Source organism: Acanthopagrus latus, chromosome 21 (assembly GCF_904848185.1).
Source record: "Acanthopagrus latus isolate v.2019 chromosome 21, fAcaLat1.1, whole genome shotgun sequence".
NCBI classification, from domain to species: Eukaryota; Metazoa; Chordata; class Actinopteri; order Spariformes; family Sparidae; genus Acanthopagrus; species Acanthopagrus latus.
Window position 1 is genome coordinate 2,204,052 of NC_051059.1, and position 21,472 is coordinate 2,225,523.

The window sequence follows — 21,472 nt, forward strand, 5'->3', positions numbered from 1 at the left end:
ATGTGTCTTCGTATCACCTGACCCTACATACAACCCCTTTTTTCTCTGCATGTAGTCATTTGATATTTTTTTGCCTAGGACATGCTGAATTAGTTATTTACTGGATTCGTTATTGAGGTATCTCCCTTGTGTGTGTGTGCCCTGCTATGGAAGAAAATGCCCGTCGGGCTACATTAAATGAGTATCCTGTCTGCCTCCGGTGCTGGTATCCACCCTCAGAGGGTGACTCAAAGGCTTTTTGTTCGCCTGCTTCCATTTAGCCCAAAATAACTTGATCTCAGCCCTATTTTCATTTCTCCTTCCGCCTACACACACAGCATCAACCCAGCCTGCCTGGCACATATGGCTCTTTGAAAAATGCAGCAGGAGGTGGTGGTAAAAGACTGGTGGGGGGGTTCAGCTGTCAGTCTCTCATCGTTTTTTTTTATTTCTTCTATATAACTTGTAGAGTTTGTTTCCTCTGTTCCTCTCCTCTCTTTCTCACATAACTTCTCTTCTACTCGCCTCTCCTTCTAGAGATTAACATCCAGTTGTGTCAGTTGTATAAATAGCTAATCTCCAGTGCAGAGAATGATGTGTTCTTGCACGTCCTGATTTACTTTGATTGTAGGTAAGCTTATTGAGAGCCTGCCGTGGAGATGATAAGTAAATATTAGCCTAGGAAAAAACTATCATCACAATAACAATCCTGTTTTTATGACAGCAATTGAGAATCTGGCCTGGTTCTGATTAGAAGCTTCTTCCTGTTTGATCTCTTCAAATACTATGATCTCTCACCAGGTTTTCCACTTGAGAATGCTGCCAATTATGCTGAGAACTTAACATGAGTTCAGTGGTCAACACTATGATAAGGCCTGTCTTTTATTTCTATCACAGAAGTCTGTGCATGAGACTGGATCAAGTCATTTGCATGGTAGATGGTTGGTGTTGACAGTCTGTAATGGAGTTATAAAGTGTGTAGTTTCTAAAGATTCCAATCATTTGGCCACTGAACCAGTTCCAGTTTTGGGGAAAAATGCTTTTTTATTTTGCCCGTCTAATGAGAGGTTCAGTATCAGATAACATTTCAAAATCAAGATTTCTAAAGATAAGTCTCAGTCCGGACACTCATATTAGATTTTAAACTGCCTATTGTGCCGCTTGCAATACAACACACGACGACAACATCTACACCTTAGCCAACAAAATGCATCAGAACAGCTGAGCAGAATCATGCCGCTCATAGCCGAGTGGCTAAAATAAACGTCTCCATGAGCTGACAGTGCGCTTGTTTGAAGGGCGAGATAATGTGTCTGTGCTGGAAAGCTACGTCACCAGTATACATAGTCACTTCATTATCAGAGTAACTGATGCAGATAAATTGGTGATGTCCGGACACAAAAATCTGATCTGATCACTTGGAAATAATAGTGTCAATAGTTTGTGTTAAAGATCTGCATTGAGAAACAAATCAGGCAGTGTGAGCTTTCAGACAAATAAACCTTGAAGACAAATATTTAATGGCAGCATGCTCCACAACAACATCACCAACATATTTTAGTAAAACAAAATACAAGCCACAACTCATATCACAAGCCATTCATTTAGTAGAGTTACACTGGAAGACATAAAGGATCTCCACAAAGATGGTAGCTTGCACTGTACCTCCATCATAATCGTAACAACTCAGCCACTGTAGAGAGGTGATTAGTCACTCAGGATTCCCTGCCTTTTCCCTTCCATTTTATTTATTTATTTATTTAAGAAACGTTGTTCATTGTCTTAAGGAAAGATGGACCTGCATGACTTCCTGAGTTATATGCCTTAGTAGTGGCTAGTGCCATCAAAAGTAGGGAAAACATGTGGCCAAAGATTACGTTTCATTCAGTCCCTCTTAAGTAGAGGGAATACTTCCATTCAGAATCCTCCAGTTATCTCAGATGATTTTATGAAATTGTATTTGATGTATGCTGCTAGTAGAGAAAAAAGAAATTCTGCTTATTCAAGCCCCTGTTATCTGAGTCCTTGAACAGTAATGTCTGACTTTCACTGCATATCATTTGAATGAATCACTTCCTCCTTTGATTCACTTCAGTTTATTTTTAGACGCAGTGCTGTGAGTACAATGCCTTTCCAGTGAGACATACTAATTTAGGACTTCCTCCTCTTAATTGTCCATAGACACCAAGTGTCCAATCCAAGAGGAATTAGACATTTCCAAAGCCTGTGGCCTCTATTTCCACAGTCTCTTTTTAAGAAGAGCTTATGGAGAAACAACAGCATTTTAAGAACTATAGACTGCAAATTGCGTGTTATCAATAATGATAAGGTTGAGGTATAGACTAAAAAAAGCGGTGATTTACACACACACACACACACACACACACACACACACACACACACACACACACACACACACACACACACACACACACATATAAAATACAATATATTTATGTAATGTTTGATGTTATGTCACACACTTTTTCACTTTTTTTCACTTTTTCATTTTTGATCTCACACTGCTTTCATGGTTTTGATTTACATGTATACATTTATATATGTTGTATACACAACAGCTCATTGCAATAGATGATTTATTAGTAGTTTAGCTAATTAATGTTACATTTTCATGTCTATCAAAAAAAAAAATCATGGTTGTGGTTTATTACCTCTGCCAAAGGGGTTACGCTTTCAGCCGTGTCAATTTGTCTGTTTGTTTGTTGGCCCAGAATAGACCTCATTAGCTTTTGGTTTTGATCCGGGATGCATCCAGTAATTTTTCACACTTTCTTTAGCATTGCTAGTTAGGGTGTTTTTCTCCATTTTTGTTAATTTCTAAAGGACTATTTCACATATCTTTGTTTTTTTTAAATGTTTTAAATTAGATTGCTGGTATCTATGAATGAGTACACTTTCATGTGGGTGCTGATGGAAATCTGAATGGAGAGGATTTATAAATGTTTTCAGCGAGGGTAGTCTTTTTCAGCAGCTTTACGCTAACAAGTAGTGGTGGAAACCTGCAACTACCACAGATGTGCATCAGAGATTTGTAGTGAACATTTGTTTCACTTTTTATCAACCCACTATACAGTCACAACACAACTGTTTTGCTGTCTGAGTGTTGGCTGTCACAGATCTGGTGAGCTAAATTTAGAGTGCTACAGGGTTCTAAAGTCTGATATTGGATTAGGCTTGATTGAATTAAAGGGGACTGTTGGGCCTCACCAGAGATACGTCCTCTTCTGAGTACCATTTCCATTTTTCCTATTTTCGGTACAATATCACATTGCAACCATGTCATGTTTGAAGACAGGGACAAATCATGGTCCAAAAATGTTTCTTTAATACTAAATGTTGTAAATGGTCTGTGTCGATATTGAAAGAAGAAAAAGAGCAGGAGGACTGTCAAAGTACGCTCACTAATTAACATGGAGTGGTGGTTCTACTGACCTCTCAGTGTGTGTGTGTGTGTGTGCGTGTGTGTGTATGTGTGCCTTATCCCAGTTCATTGCTTGTTAGCCGCCTCTCTACCAGTGGAGCTGTCAGGTTGTGTTAAGCAGTTGTGTGGCAGACCAAGAAAGACAGAGGAAACTCAAACGCACACGCATGCACACACACACACCTATCCCACAACTGCAAGAGCATTTGCAAGAACACACACAAACCTGCATGGAGTATACACATCAACACTGTGGCCCTGCATGGCTGTTCATCAGTAATAAAACTGTCTTGTAAGGGGTCTGATCCTGCAGCCTTTTCCCATAGTCACCAGGGATGTGAACTCACTGTTATATAAGGTCAGAGAGAAGGGACTTCTTACAGAACTTTTACCTGCACTAAAAAGTTCAGGCTAAAAGTATGTGTTTGAAAAAATGAAAAAGACTGGCCTTGGACTGGAGAAAATAAACATCCACTTTTAATCCTTATCATCCCTCTGCTGCCTGTGTTTGTGGTTTTATTTACTGGACTGAAACCAAAACAGTTTTGATAAAATTGCTCCACAAATTTTTTGAATTTGGTCCAATCATTTAGAGGTTTGGTGTTACCCAACGCAACTTTTTAGCCTTTTTTGGACTGCCTGTGAGAGAATAAAGTTCATGATAATCAGACTTGTGTTAAGGCATATTAAACTTTGTCCAATAGATAAACTGATGGAACTGATGAAAAAATGGAGAAGTTCTTCTGCCATCACCAAAATTAAACGTTAACATGGTAGACTACATTCTGCAGTATTGATGAAAGAGTAATTTATAGTATCCTTAAGCCTCTCAGCAGCCTCTCTTAACAGTTGAGCTAATTTTAACATTTAAGGGTAGGAGTAAGCTGTTGAGCAACAGTTTTTAGTTGGGTTAGGGTCCGAGGGTCCCATCAGAGAGAATAAGCCAATAGGACCATTAACTCCACCGCTAACTGAGCTAGTTAACAGCAGCTATTTGTAAATCAGCAAAGGTTCAGGCAGAGCAGAGAGTCCTTGTCAGAGCTGCTGTAAATTACGTCTTTACAAATAGAGAGGTGGAGAGTGTAGGTGGACTTGTTGCAGTACATCTCAGGGTCTTGTGTCTGGAGCGGATGACCAATAAAAGTGCTGACGACAAAATGCTGTGGTAGTATTTAGTGTAGTCTGAAACCTAAACTTTTTCAACCCAGGGTTTACCTTTACATATGTTGTCCTCAAAACACAGATACCACATGATACCAAGGAAGTTATACTAGCAGCTAAATTACAGTATTAGCATACTAGCATACTAATAACACCTTGCTATTCTAGCATTTTTTTTCTTAATAATGAACATCAAACTCTGTAGAAGGACGTTACAATATGTTTGTCCCATTAAAACATGACTGTTGGGAACACAGAGAAGCTCTAATTTAAGGTCAAAAGATTAAAAGCTGAGAATTCTTGATACCTACAACACAACACTACAACTTACATAATTCAGTTGTACCTAGAGGAGTGTTGTTGACACTGTTATTGTTTATTTGGGCCATATCATTCCCATGATATAACTTGTTGTTAGTGGACTTGGTTGCCTTTTATTAACTGCTTGTCTTCTTGCCCCTTTCTCTTCCTTGTTTTCCTGCAGGGTCTGCAGCTCTCCTCTCAGGGACAGTCTTCTGCAGCCGTTCTCTGGTCACGGGCCTGCCTGGCATCTCTCATCCATATCATTACTCTTTCCATCCACCCATCCTTACCCCTGTCATGAAAGGCCTGTCCAGTAGTCGGAGTCACCATCATGTGGTCTCCTATGAGCCATCATATGATCCACTGGGTCACCATGTTGACCGCAAGCCATATTTGATCAGTCAGAATGACATACCTGTACCCATTCCCATGCCGCATCCAGCTGAGCTGTCCTACTACAATGCTCAGCGTACCTCGTACCCCTCTGACAGCAACAGCATCGTCCCATATGGAACCTTCCCAAGGAGGTGCCACTCCACCTCCTCATCTCACCATCCTGAGGTAAAGGATGAGTGTATGGCCATGGTACCATATGTAGGAGGAGGAGGGGGAGGAGGAGGTGGAGGAGGCTATGGAGGTAAAACGCCCACCCGGGTACCAGCAAACTTTGCGGACCCGTTTGAGCGTCAGCCATCATTTTCCAGAGATGGCTACCATACACTGCAATACAAACGAGGAGTGTTGGCCCACAGTGGGGGGATGGGGGCCAACAACAACAACAATGACAGCCCAGGGAGAATTCGCCACCTGGTCCACTCAGTCCAGAAACTCTTTACCAAGTCACATTCATTGGAGGGCCCACACCACACACAGTCCTCCAAGGGGGCCAATGGGAGCGTTAATGGTGGTGGTGGTGGTGGTGGTGGAGGAGGTGGTGGTGGTGGTTCAAGGGCCAGCCCAGAAGGTGAAACTCCACCAGTGGGAGTGCGCCACAGGAAGCGCAGCAAGAGCCGTGAGCGTTGTCGATCAGCAGAGCCCAAGCATCGAAGCCACCACCACCACCACCACCAGCTCCACGGCTCAGCATCTGCTCCGGGCTCCGGATATTGGAGCTCAGATGACAACCTGGAACGGGAGCTGTGTCTCTACCACCCTCACCACCACCAACCTCCACCCTCACCCTCACCCTCCATTTCCCCCTCACCCATCGCCATGACAATGGGCCGGTACCCCGGCAATAACCCTGACAAGTTCCCCCAGACTCCCCTCCCCAGTCTCTCCTCCTCGCAGTCCCAGCAGTACTTCATGATGGACCCTTACTCCACACTCAACGAACACACACACACCCACGCACACCATGGCCACACACACCACCATCCTGCACTCAAAGCCTCCCGGAGCAACAACGATGTGAAGTATGCGGCGTCGTCGGCATGTGTGCCAGTTAGTGGTAGCAGCAATAACAGCGGTGGCGGTATCGGTGGAGGAAGTGGCCCCTTGCTGCCACTGGGTCTTGTGGACGGGCCTCTTGTGAAGAAAGGGGCATGGTCGTCGAGCCTAACGGTGAGCAGGGCCCGAGAGGTCTACACCAACAACAGCAGCCACAACCAGCTTCGAGCCAGCGCAGGATCCGGTAACCTAAACCTAGATAGAGCTCTAGTCAAATCTAAGGGCAGTCAGCAACAGGAGCGCTCTTGCCATTTCTTACAGGTAAATAATTCCTCCCCCGACTCCCATCCAAAACCAGTCGATTCACCCCTCTCCCCTCTGTTGCCTCCCTTTTCTCCACGACTTACTTTTCTCACCAATGTTTCCTCTAAGTCAGTGGTGTCCAGTCCTGTCAGACTTCTGGTTTTCATTCATACCAAACACTACACTCTGGTTTCTCAGTGAATGATGAGAATGGAAAGGTCAAAAAGTTAGAGATATGTGAGAAATCTGTTTAGGATGACCAGGGAGATGTAGGCAATATGCACTACAATTAGTATCCACCTATGACCGAAGGTTGTATTGAAGGCCATAGTTGATAGGGTGGGCGAAATAGTATTCATTTGGATTACCGGACACTCTAGGGAAAATGAATACCTCCCAATCTAGGGGTACACCTATCAAGTTATATTGAGAGCTTGAGGGGGCCCTTATTATAAGTTTGCTGAAAAAGTCAGTATGGAGTAGGGCAGAAAACAATTAAGTCATATTATGAGTGAAATATATTATCTACATTCGCCAAAACTTAGCAGTATTGTCTTTTGCATGACAGTTGAAAAGAAGACTGACATAGTTAAAAAAAAAAAAATGGTTTGCAGAGGTCGGGGCTGCATGCAGTGCTGCTTAGAGGAAGCCATGCTTTTATACATCAGCAGTCTTAGTTGATGCAGCTTTACATGACAGCTCTGCCAGGGGTCAGTGGATCTACATCCCCGTTTTGTGAGCTCTGGGTCAAAGTCCAGGGTCCTGCATTGCTTAAGTGTTTGGTTGGAATGACAACTGCAGATTTATGCGGCTACAAAAACTGACTGGATGTAACTGTCTAAGGCTGTGGAAACACTAGAGCTGATAGTACCAGAGCTTTAGGGTTAAGCCATTCTGATTATATTACATCACAGTATTTGTATACATATGTAGGGTCCTGTTACTCTCAGTGGTGTTGCATGCCAAGGGTCATAGACTGCCAGTGTACCATTGTATTGTGGAAATTTTTCATTAATATGATTTGATAATTTTATGTATATAAATAATATAATTTATTATTTATTCTAAAGTTGTGCGGATAGTGTATCAAATGTGTCAGCATCAGGGATGCATCCGACAATTATTTTGATTAAAGTTTAATTATTATGTTCATAAAATGTCAAACAATTGCCCTTTACAATTTCTTAGTGGCCAAGTGATGTCATCAAATTGTGTCCTTAAATTTACAATCGAGTAATACCAGGAAAGCAAGACATTTGGACAAACGTTGCACAGGCTTGAAAAAGATGAGTGATGTACCCTATGTGGTATTCACAATTTATGTTGGTCTCTTTCCAATTTTGTCTTTTTTCTGGTTACTATTGCTGGCTCTCTAGAAAATACAGTCAAGAAGTCCAAGTTAACTTTGGCATTAACTAACTTACAACTAGCTCAAGTATCTTATTTTGTGTTGCCGATTCTATGAGCACTGAAGCCAGTTTATCAGTATTATGATGCAGGTTAAACATTTTTTTTATTAATTTATTTGTTTTACATTTTTCATAAACACTGACTTTCCCAGACTTTTTTTTGTTTTTCATCTGGTTGCCCTGGTCTGACGTGCCAATAGAAATTACATCACCTTTGTCTCCCAAAGTATATATGTAATATATATATTTTATCCATGTAATAATTTGGAATATAAATACCATGTAATAATAAGCCAGTGTTATGGAGAACTGGACTGTAATGCAACTAATTAGATGATTGTTTTGGATGAAGAAATATTTTAGTAACACCAGTAGTGGACAGGGAACACAACTCCATTACTCGAGTCAGTATAGATACTCCTGGTCAGTGGTGGAATTCAACCAAAGACATATACTCAAGTACTGTACTTAAGCACAGTTTTGAGGTACTTTTGTACTTTTTACTCCACTACATTTATTTGATTACCTTAGTTACTACTAACTTTTCAGATGCCACATCAAAACCAAAGTGGTGTATTTTTTAATTAATGCATTTTTTAAAAAAAGAAAATACTGAATATTTGAGCCAATGATCACAGAGCAATGCTATGGCTTCAAAAAAAAAAAAAAAAAAGAAAGAAAGAAGAAAAATAAGATCGTTACTTTATATTTACATGGTTTGCAATCAAAACCTTTTTTATGAGGAAAGAAGAGTGTGACTAATAGCTGGAACAATCATAAGGTTGTTATCCAATGGAAAAGTTGTCCACCTCCATACAAAAGCAGACGATAGTTCAGTGTCTGGTTATAGCAGCAATCATGACATTTCATACAGACTTGGGTTTACTTACTTTTGAACATAATAGTCAATCTGAATATAATAGCAGTAGTGTAAGATGGTGCGATAATACAACAGGCAAACTCTCCAAACATCCCAGAATTCCCCTCTAACAAGAGTTAAATTACACTCTACCATAGTCTAATGTTATAGATGAACTGTTAAATGTGTATTCAGTGTCAGCTCATATCAGTCGTTGTAGTGCATCCACAGTCTTAGAGGGAACATTGCTCCCTACCACCAGTCTATTGCTCTGACCTCCCAAGAACCCCACTGCCACCTCCCCCCTCCTCCCACCACTACTCCCCTCCTGCTGTTCCTCCACTCACCCAACTCACCCCCACAATTCTTCTCCACCCTACCCCCCTGCCACCCACCACCACCTCCTTTACTTCCTCTTGGTTTGGAGAGCCTTCCTCTTCCTTCTCCTCTTCCTCCTCTTTCCTCCTTTTGAGTTGAAGAGAGAAGTAAGTGCAGAGCCAGTAGCAGCCTTACTCTCTGAATGCTAGGTAATGACATGAACTCATGAGGAACTACATCCTTTCCTGTTTGTAGAAATCATTTTTAATTTAGTAGTGCTTCCCTTTTTGCCTCTCTACCAGTTATCTCGCCTTTCCTCACTGTTGTTGTCTTGGTGTCTTGTTGTTGTGTCGTACTTTTCTTTGAAATACTGTGTTAAACTGTGTTGGGGAGGCATCTAACTTTACAAAGGAAGTGGAAAAGTTTGAATATCCTTGGTTGGTACAGAGTAATCAAGTTTAAATCAATAAAACCTTTGAATGTCGTTTAAGTTATCGACTTTCCCTTTTTGGCAAGCCAAAATATGAAATTTGAGAAAAAACTTCAAGACTGAGTCAACTTAGATGACTTTCAACAAAATTTGTGAAGGATCCTAGCAGTTGTTTTGTATAAAGGTCCCCTGTGGGGTTGTTGAACTCCAGTAGTGCAATAGATGTTTGTGTGGGTGGGTCCATGTGTTGTTTATCTTATGCACATGCACAAGGGTGCACATGCAAATGGGTAATGCAATACATGTTCCTACCAATAGAGTGCCTCAGAAATTAGTCCTAAAATTTGGATATAAGTTGGCTTTGTTGCACTTCTGTTTCTCTCATCTCAAAGTCAGTGGGTTTTGGGTTAAATGCCTGAGATAAGCTCTGTGGTTACCACAGGCTGCAGAGATTTTCAAGTTTTGTTTAATGACATAAAATATGTCCGTATGTACCCCACTTGTGAATTTGGTTTGCTAAAAAGTGGAATGCCAAGACTTAGACAAGATCTACTCATTCATCTGTCTTTACAGTAACTCAGTGGTGGCATAGAAGTCATGGTTTATAGTCTAATGTTAGCTTTTTACTTCCGGTGATTGCATTTCCACTAAAGAAAACAGATGAGCGAAATTCATCTGTGAAGATTATATCACTGAACAGTTACTTTGCTAACAGTTGCACTCTGTTTTTATTTAACTTTTACACAGCCCAATCTTTTTTAGGATCAGGGTGCCTGAGGAAGGAAATACATTCAATATGTTTGTTAGACCTCAATCATACACTCAATCCATTTTGGCAAGAAACACTGAATGTAGACATACGTTTTGTTTGTTGAAAAGAAAAACTCCATGGGGGACCTTTAAGCTAAATAGCTGCCTTGTAATTAATTGAATAACTCACCTAACAGCCAAAAGATAGTAATGTCTAGTTGTGTGTGAAATATGGTGTCTGTAATCGGACAAATTATAATTATTGGCAATATTTGGATTATGTAATAAGGTGTATAAAAGTAAAAAGGGTGCAACTTTTGCCTCCCTGCATTCTATACATGCTGAATGGACATTTAATATTTTATGTCTCATCTAATTTCCAGGTTGTGAACAATAACTAGGCTGCTAATGTTAACTAAAATGTTAATATGCTCAGCTGAACTTTAAGTTATTTTAAACTGAATTTGAAAATGAACCATGAACCAAAATGGATTCCACTTGGAATTTTAAAGGGTTTGGATTGAACAAATGGATTAAATTTTTGGTTCAGATCTGATAAATTGCCATTAAATCCCAAACAACAATTTGAATGAAGAGGAAAAACACTCAAATCTACAGGACTATACTGTAGCTATCTGAAAGTCTATAAGTCATTATTTAGCCAAATTTCTTTACAGACAATTGACAATACAAACAAAGTGTGTTTTGGTATTCACCTTAAATAATTTCTATATGTCTGAAATACTGAGAAACCAAAAGATGGAGGTAAGTCTCAATGTGTAATAACATGTAGCTGGGAAAGTTAAATGGCCTCCCCAGCAGCTGCTGGTATTGGTTATTTGTGACCTGTACTGTGGTGTATTGGATAATGTTGTGTTTGAATGTGAGTGAATGGTTAATAATTAATGTGCACAAGGGAGGTTGCATTGCAAAATACATATTAATATCGTGCATAAAAATTATAAACACAATACTGAACATTCAAATCAACAAAAATTAAATAGTACTTTATTTGCAGCATGTTTACTAGAGACACGCCAACAGTTTCCTCTAATGTCCTCCTGATCTGCTCGAAATTCATTTAATTTTTGATGCTGTTTTCAGTCAATGCACATTCAATGCTGTCCACCACGTATACCTGTCGTATTGATAAATGTAACGTATAATCAGTAAAAGTCATGTAATACCCATGTTCCAGCAACGTCTTCAGCCAACAGCATGGTGAGAAATCAGATTTCAACAGCAGCACATTATAAATGTACTATGCATTCCCCCATCACAGAAAGAAATTAGTAGAAAGTTAAAATTTATAGCACGTTATATAGTCTTACTGTTTTCGTCACACAAACCAAAGCAGAGAAAGGAGGGGTGAATGACATAAATTTCCAAAATAATTTGATCTACTTCTCTCACAGAACAGTCTGTGCTGAGGCAATTAGAGAAAAATGCATGATATCAAAGTTGCCACAAGACACAGCAACCCTGTCCTTGGATGGGAATGCAGCATGGTTCATTTGAGGACAAAAACACCTTCTATCACAGTAGTTGATACTACTAGTACACTGTAAGGTGTGAGTCACAATTGTAAAAAAGAAATCTGATTTATTCACTGTAAACTAATTTTGTTCCAAAATGCCCATTACTTTGCAGTTCATACTTTCTTCAGCTTACTTTACCACCTTTTCGGCATTAAGTTCCTGTCAATAAATGTTAACACGCATTGCACAGATATTCCACATTAATAACCTTCCAGCACCTCAATGGACATGGATAAACTCTTAGGGACACATTGCATGTACCGACACTGGTGTGCTGTAGCTTAATATTCCTGTCCTCAGAAATCATTGATGGCCATGAAGAACTGACTGTCCACAGCCTTTCTAATACAACTGTTAAAGACTTGATTTCACTCTCACCAGAAGATGCACAATGAACAACATATCAGTGATGATAATAATATGGGATCTTCATATAAAAAGTTCGACATCAAGCACACACTGTACTTTGTGATTAAGCACCAAGCAGTTTCCCTCTTCTCATCTCGCTGCTGTCGGTTCAGAACACGACAGTTTGATCTGAGATGCTATGGTGGAGACAGGCCTCTGAAAAGATGTGGTTCATACACAGCAGTCTCTGATTTCCTGTTGTTTTGCCATTTCTTCTTCCTGTGATGAGATATTAGCCAGGAGCAGCCTTAAACCAAGCTGGAATAGCGTGGTTCTTTTCCAACCTCTGTTCCATCTCCTCCCTGGGGCTGGTCAGGTCGAATGTTCAAAAGCTGCTATGGGCAGCAGTCGTCTCAAAGCCTGTACATTCTTTTCCAAAGCTGATGAAGGGGTCCCTATTTATGAACTATTTAATAACAGTTAAAAGGCAAAAATGTTGGGTAATTTGAAGGAGCGACTATCTGGTGCATCTGAATGTGCCACTGTTACCATTGCAAAAAAAAAAGAATACATATTTGTAAGTATATTGTACATACAATACAGATGCTTGCTGCTGTTCTGACTGTACAATAAACAATGCTTTTGAGGCTTTTCAAACATGGCTGGCAGATTATCTTTTAGAGAAACCCATGGCTACTTCTGTTACCCAGATGTATGCTGATACATGAGAGGCACAGACTGATGGAGTGGATCAACAGAAGTGCTGTATATTTCAGGATCCAGTGGACCTGAGTGGGCAGGAGACAAAGAGATCATTTAGTGGCTCAGACTGTTGTTTCACATCCACTCTGCAATCTCTCTCTATTTGCCTTCTATCAGTCTCAACAAGCAGCAGTGTGACTCATTTATGAACTGTGATACAGACGTTTATTCAAAAATACTGACAGAAAGTGAAAACACAATTTCTGTTTAGTTTCTTCAGTTATTCTGCAAAGAGTCATTGTGTAGTAAAAGTGACCATATTCCACCTTTGTGAGGGCAGTGATTGGGCAGTTTGACTCCTACCATTTGCCTCATGCAGTGTAACACACAAATGTATATTCTCACACAGCATAAAATGTGAACTTAAACTATCTATCAGTTTGATTAATGGAAGTGCACGCTTTACATGCACATTATTTTATGAGAGAGACTGCATTAATAAAATAAATCAATACCTCCAAGTCAAAATGCCTCAAGTAAAAAAGGGGTCAGAATAAGTCAAATTTCAGTCAGTTACAAAGCACCCCATATGAGCATTTTCTTGTGTTACCTCTGTTGTTAAAGCAAGCCCATAACTTTTTAATGATGAAACATATTTCTTCTTACAAATGAAATGTTAAGTAATTAAAGACATAATACTCAATTCAATACACTCAATTCAATATACAACACACTCGTTGTTAGAGTCTTATTTGGTCCAAATGCCCTTCAGATAGAAACTTTAGATAGATATTGCTGTATGATTGTTATTACTGCTGTTATAGCTGTTCAAAAACTGTTCATTTATCTTTGATTGTAACATTTTGTCATAGTTTTTATCGGTTGCCGCAGTGACTGCAACAGTACTACATGGGTAAGAAAAGGGAAAGTTGGTGATCATGGTTTTAAGAAAGCAACACACCACTGTGTGGATTACATAGACACCTGCAGTCATTTACTGGTGGACTAGAAAGTGCGGAAATCCACCTTGAACTCAGATACAAACAAATCAAGATTCTGTAGTGATTGTCGACTGAACTGCAGATTAGACAGCTGGTAAATTTGATTTAGTAAACAGGAGAACAGCAATACAATACAAACTCAAAGCTGAGCATGAAGAGAAAAAAAAACAAACCAAAACATATTTTCTCAAATAACAAAGTCTTCTTTGATTGTTGCAAATATGAGCTGCATGGAGCACATCAGAGCTGCTGTGTGAGTCATGTTAAGAGAAGCTGTCCCCGTTCCCCTGGGCTGTATATGTTCAATTGGCAAATTATTATCTTCAGCATCTCAACAGCACGGCTGCTGGCTGGACTGTTACAGTACCTGTTATTTCTAAAGCTGCTGCCTCCAGCCATTTAAAGCCAAGTGTTGCCAAGGAAACCATCTATGGGCTCTGATATAAAATACACAGTAAATTCTCAAGACATATACTAACTGAGTCACTGTGCATGTAACATGGACAGACAGATCAAGTATTGATGGTATTGTTGAAACTAAAAATGCATCGCATCTCCCTCAAACAGCATCTGCACTAATGACAGTGTAGTCCATAGAAAGCAGTGTTCCTCAGTAGAATGAGTGTTGAGCTGCAGTGGAAGTGAGGCCTGTGCGTGGGTGAGAGGCGCTGCTGATGCAACTGCAGCTGGTCCTTTCCCCGCATTCTCTTTTTATAGCCAAACTGCTCATTTGTGTCTCTTTGACGTCACACACACACACACACACACACACACACACACACACACACATATATATATATACAGAGAGGGTGAGAGAGAGGGAGACATCGAGCCCAGCAGATCTATTCAGCCTCTTTTCCTCTGTGATTCATATGTAATTAGTCAGAGTAGCGGTGCAATTCTCCTGCTGTCTGTCTCAGTTGTTGTCTGTCAAATTCTCACATCCTGGCCTCCAGTCTGAAGGCAACAAACGTTCACAGGTTGGACACATGATGCTGGAATCATGGTTGGCTCAAACACGAAAAGATTTGTCTCATTAAAAGTAATGATCTGTTGTGAGTTGTGTGTGTATATATATACACCAACTATAGACTATGAGATGGACTTGCATCAACATTTAACATACTATTATTATTAGTAAAGTTTATCTTCAGCAACCCTGTGTTGATTCAGCAGTCTCCAGACAAAAACACATGTATTAAAGCCAGGTTCCCCTGAGAGTGGGGGCACACTACGTCTGGGGTCCCGTGCTCTGGGTCATTGGGCACAGAAGGTCCTTAAAATGATCTCTAACTATTATAATCTGATGGAGGGGCTTTTGGGAATCATCCTGTCTTGGCTATCAGTGGCCCTGACTGTTAAAAGTAGTGGATAATAGGGGTAGATGTGAAGCTTAATGTGGGTGGTACCAGGAGTTGCCATCTTGGAAGTACATCACTCCATCTAATGGGTTAATCCAGAAACAGGCAAAGAGGTGGAATGGGGATGGAGCTGAGGTGAGCCATATGAAGCCGCCCACGCTAACTAAGGCTAACAAGCTAGCTGTTTTTTCACAGAAAGAGAAGGTCATGTGGTCTTACTTTGTTCCTTTTAGATGGTTATTGGGTCATTTTATTTTACCGCAGGTTTATGCACCTCAAACAGTGAGAACAAGTTACTGTACATTAGCTGTAAATTAATGAGCAACAGCAGGCACCGATGGTGCATGTGTCTATAGCCATTTTTATACAGGGCAGCAAGCCACCAATTTGCCCGTCCTTTTGGCGGCTTGGTCCGTGGGTTTAGACAGAGGGCGGCAAATAGGGTTTTTTTTTTTTGGTCCACCGATTTGCCACCTTGGAGGGTACACTTGTTTCCGCCTCACCTGCTATCTAAATCCAAGGCATGTGCCGGCCATTATGTGAGATGGGCGGAGGTGTCGATGACACACACTGTTGTGTGACCCACAGCCGGGGAGTTTTAAAACCAAGAAACAGCTGATCACAGCAGTCAGTCCATCTCTTCATCTGTGGACATTAAGATGAGCAACTGGACAGCTGCAGAGATCCAGAAGATGCAGCATCTCCTCGGTCTCTGTAGTTAGGAACGGTTGCTACTTTCAAATTAAAAGCCCCCTGCTAAGAACCCAGTTCTAGATTCCAATGGGGTGCAATGTAAAGCTCTTATTTTGAAGACAAATTCGTTGTCACTGTTCACTGCCCAACTTCTAGCTTCACGTCACGTCACATGTTCACACCACAGTGGCGGCTTTTGGAAAGGGGAGGAATATTAAGCCTCCATTTTAGAAAGACAGGCCGGCACATTGCCACCCTTACCTTGGAGCACATGTCCCACCTTTTCTATCTAAAAAGGGTTTATGTCAGCCCTACAATTAACCACACACAAACCATATTATATATCCTCAGAAAGGCTTCTACACCGCAGACACAGCCAAAAAATCAAGTTCAGTGACTGGAATAAGCTGAGGTGTAGCCTGACAGACAGCTCATGGCTACCTGTAACTGAAACGGTCTCGCTCCTAATTATGCATAACCTTAAGCCATAATACTGTATAAATTAATAAGTGTTTTTTTTTTTTTTTTTTAGAAATGATCATCCATACTACAACTACTACTACTACTCTATAACTACAGAAAACAAAAACATGTTTAATTCTGCTGTAAAGCCATTCTAGCATTTTTTTTTGTTTGTTTTTTTAACGCTGCAGTGGCTCTCCGACCAGCAGTGCTACCAAGCTAATATGAGTTTGAGACCCCTGACTTAATTTGATGGCCTTACAGTTTCCCTTATATAATGGCAGCGCAAAGGAGTTCAGTCAGAAATAACCAAAAAAATAAAATCTAAATTTTTGGAAGAGGAAATTGATGCCATGCAATGTATATCATTCAGGAGACTAAATGGCAAACAAATACAAACAATCACCTAGGGACTGTGTTTGCTCTGTACATTAAAGTGAGTATGACTTGTCATTAAAGTGACAAGTGTTTATGAAAGTCTTGTGAGTCCTCTGATGATTATAAATGACCTTTAACAGCAAACTAGACCATCAGCAAAAGGACTGCTATTTTTATATAGTTATTATGAATGCCTGTGCTCAGGTTCGACATATAAAAATATATATGTATATACACATATGTTAAATATCACATATAGATTCATTACGTCATCACGATCCATCCTGCTGTCTCTGTTTCATTCACTTCCAAGACGAATGCACGCTGCCAGCACCTGTTAAAGGAGAACTTCGGTCAATTTCAATATGCAGCTTTATCGCTCAAGCTATCCTTGACTTGCCAGTACTGAAGACGCGAACACATTTGGTCCAGCCATTACAGGGCTCCTTGAATGGAGAGTTAGCATTGACAGCTAACAGCATGGGGTCAGAACTTTACACTGTGTTTTAAGTGTCTTAACATGCTCCAAATCTCACCCCAAAAGTCATGCAGCATCAGCAGACACCTTACAACACAGCACTGTAGCGTGTATGACTCAAAATGAATAAAAAAGTGGTTAAAACAGTGTGTGTGTGCAAGGAGCTACATACCGGTTTGTTTACAGCCCTGTCCTCCGGTAGTCCTAACTAGTCGATCCGTCAAGCGTGCACTTACTCCCTCACTGGCAGAGACAGAAACTTAAATTTTGCAGACAGAAACATATTCCAGCATTTTCGTTTTTCTGTTAACGTACATGTCCATGTTACAGCCTGTCATGAGCCATGAGCCTTACAGTAGCCTGTTATGAGTCTATTCACTTTGCACTGAGAGCTAGCTTGTCTGCGCATGATTGTAGCTTGTACAGAGAGGAGAGCAGATTAGAGCGTCAGTGATGATCGAAGCAGCGCTATTTCCTGAAAATGGTTCAAATCTGTACAAGCCCAATTTTGACACACTGTGCACTATCCTGGGACACATTAGGCTGTATGTTGTCCCCCTCCCTACAGCATAGGCTTTCTTCTTCTGTATCCATTTGGACACAACATCCACAAGAGCACCACCAGGTTGCAGATGTCGAACAAATATGGCCTACCATCGAATTCAAAAGGTTCGATGTCGATGTCTTCCACTTCAACATCATACAAGCTACAGTGCTGTGTTGTATGGTGTCTGCTGATGTGGAGCATGTTAAGACGCTTAAAACACAGTGTAACATTCTGCCCCCATGCTGTTAGCTGTCAATGCTAACTCTCTGTTCAAGGAGCCCTGTAAGGGTTGTACCAAATGTGTTTGCGTCTTTGGTACTGGCAAGTCAACGGTGGCTCGAGCAATGAAGCTGCATGTTGAAATCGACCGAAGTTCTCCTTTAACAACAATCTTTACAACAGAACGTGCTGGTGTCATATCACTTTTGTCAAAAGGGGTTGCTAGAATCAACAGAAAGTGAAAGTTCGTCATAGTCACTTTAAAGCTCAAGTGAAATGTACAACAGGCTATGTGTCCCAAACTGCAATACTCCTACATGACCAGCAGGAAAATCACTGATGACAAGTTGGGACTGCTTAGGGATAAGGACATTTTCATGCCAAAACAAGGTTTATATATGCCTGTGTGGTTTTCTGCTCAAGTCATACTTAAGATCAAAATGGATCCATAGTCTGTTAAATAATGAATATAATATATATATATGTATGTATGTATATATAATAAATAAGGCCCCGAGATTAGCACAGCTAAGAGGAGTGGAGCATCATTACTGTTATTAGATCCACCTGTGCTTTGCTTCTATGAGTCAGCATGTCCTCTGTGAGGGAGGGCTATGTAACCACAATAAATTATTCATTATGGTCCTTTTGAGTATCAGGAAGATTGTAGGGGGTGGGTGGTGATATTCTTTCTTATTGTAATCATATTTTTTTTTACTCATATATATGTATTATATATCTTGTATGGACTGTAACATTTGCAAAGCCATATCCTTATGTTTCATTGTGTAAACTATAGTTAAATCATATATGGTGCTACATCTTTGATCAGTTAATTCAAAGGGACGATTTATAAGATTTGGCCAGAATTGTTTTAAGATAAAACATTCAACAAAAGAATAACTGTTTTCAACAGTGTGAAGAAACATCAGTGTTGACAATATGTCTATGATGTCTGTGTACTGAGTTGCAGAGAAGTCAGCATGCTAACCACAGAGCATGCTCACCTCTGCCACTTCATGCCTGTCCCTGCCTGCTGTGTCTTCTTGTCTCAAAAGTCACAGTCGTGATCAGAGCCATACCGTATGCCCTGTCTTCAAACAGAGCCACATCTCTCTCTGCGACTGTGTTCAGTCTGGTGTCCAGCTGTGTTCACTTAAGACTGCTAAACCCAGCTGATCTGAACCCCGTTGCCTCTGGTGACTCCCCCCTGTGATCCAGTGTCCAAGCTGTGAACTGTAGGGCCACTGGCTCCACGGCTATGAGCTATGAGCTAATTAGGTAACAGTAGTTAGCTACAACTAAGGATAGCCAGAAAAGAGCAGCAGTGTTGCTTACTCTGCTGATATGCTGGCCCTCTTGTTTGTTTTTGGTTTGTTTTTTCTTTTTTTTCTTTTTTTTTTTTTTGAACTACCTTTAAATTCTGGCTACATTTTACAATAACACCTTCAGTTTTCTTATTCATGGTGTTATTACCGGTAAACAGGTCTTGCTCTAGTAACAAACAGACCCTTGGGTTAGATGAGTGCAGATGCATACCGTATACAGACAAACACACACTTCTTCTGTATTGACACAGTTTGTGAACCAAGCTGACTTCTGGAAACAGATGTATGAATTAGCCAGAGAGAAACTTCAGACCCTTGCACATATTGTTCATGCTAATTAGCCGACACAATGCACCACCATAGTGTAGGAGCTGTGTATGGATGCATGTGCTTGAGAGAGTGATGGATCAAGAAAAATGCCAGCCATCAGTTTAGTCCAGTCTGTGCATTTGGATGCTAGGTCTCTCTCTGTATTGTAATTATTGCTGTACTGCATGTTAGCTCTTTGTTTATATCTTCCATGTACCATCAGGACAGTTTAGTTAGCCAGTTTGGTGGCTGGGACTCAGACAGCAGCAGAGTGGATCCTCCTGACAGTGTTTCTCTATCCTCCCCACTGGATGCTCAGGTACCTCAGGACGAGTGGAGCGGCTTCTCTCCTTTGGGGAAGGAGGACGACATCCCATGTCGAAGGATGAGGAGCGGCAGCTACGTCAAAGCCATGGCTGAGGACGACAGTGGAGACTCAGACGGGAGTCCAAAACCCTCACCGAAGATCCAGGCACGCCGGGCCAGTTACCTGAAAGCCACACAGCCATCGCTCACTGAGATGACCACTCTACAGTAAGATTTCATTCCTTGTCTCTGTCCTTTTTCTAACATTATTTATGGCCATGAACTTGGATTTATTTTTCTTTATCAGTTTGTTCTTACCCTTCATTAAAGAAATCTGATAGTAGACATTTTTAGAAGACCTTTTGGTACAGTGACTTAGGAAACAGAGGCTTTACACAATGTAACCTGCTTTTAATGAATTCAGTAGAATCAGTTGATTTCATTCTGTGATCCTCCACATTTGGTGTCTGAATCTGTGTTACGACCATACAAAGCCTGCAGCAGGATGTGGTGTTCGCTTTAACAGTACGTTGATTAGCTAATTAAGGAACAGATGGGGGTCGTCGGGATGAACTTAGATCAGTAAAAACCAGAGGTGGAACAGACAGTTGCTGCTCATTATGATCATTAATCAGTTTTTTATTTCTTTTAATTTTCATTACCTTGGCAGTGTATTGTACGGGAGGAGGGTTCACCAGGTCGCATGCTCATACATGGCATTGTTCATCAGTTAACAGTGTGTGTGTTTCTGTGTTTAAATCATTGTAATATCAGTTCTTTGTGTTGCTTTTATCACTGGAATAAATGTTCGCAATGTACATTTCTGCCAAGCACGGATACGATGAACTTCACAAATCCTCAGCTTACATTATCAACTATGTTGTGGCAAAGCTATGCATATGATCTGGTAGGTTTAGGCACAAAAACACTTGGTGAGGGTAAGATAAAGTTCATCTTTTGGCATGAAATACCTGTTTTGGTCGCTTTAAACACAGCTGGAAATGATCTAGAGGTCTTGTTAAAAATACACACAGATACACATATTTCCCACTTACTAATGTTGAAACAGTCTGGCGCTGCAGTCAGTGTCTTGACAGCCTCTGTGCTCCTTATAACTCCTGTTCCCGATATGAAAGTCAGGTCATCAACACAGGCGATAAGATAAGATAGAACTTTAATAAGCCCACAGGAAATTAGTTTTCTTCAATCACTGATATAGAAAGTGCTACAGATGAAGCATGAATAAAAGCTTTTATCTATAAACACAGATTGGTACCACCTTGGAGAAAGTAAGTTGTAAAAGTGAATCACAAACAGTTTATTTATTAAGTAATCATGATTTCTTTCTCCTTGATGACATATTTGCTTTAGTGCTGGTAAATCTTATCTTACATACTTAAAATTAGATTGATGAGTTTTTGGAACAGGTCTAGGGATGCAGCAATGAACTGAATACACT

At 40.5% G+C, this 21,472-nt stretch overlaps 1 protein-coding gene across 8 annotated transcripts in view; it reads left to right on the forward strand.

The window, feature by feature from the left end:
- The window catches only part of LOC119011321 (disks large-associated protein 1-like), a 115,320-nt gene that overhangs the window by 46,599 nt on the left and 47,249 nt on the right, over positions 1-21,472 (forward strand). For 6 of the 8 annotated variants that reach the window (XM_037084335.1, XM_037084334.1, XM_037084336.1 and 3 more), the window contains 2 exons: positions 5,067-6,595; positions 20,027-20,241. In XM_037084335.1, the coding sequence (XP_036940230.1) occupies positions 5,183-6,595; positions 20,027-20,241 (1,628 nt within the window). In that variant the 5' untranslated portion in view covers positions 5,067-5,182. The remainder of the gene's footprint in view (positions 1-5,066; positions 6,596-20,026; positions 20,242-21,472) is intronic. The other 2 variants (XM_037084338.1, XM_037084341.1) reach the window with 2 other exon arrangements.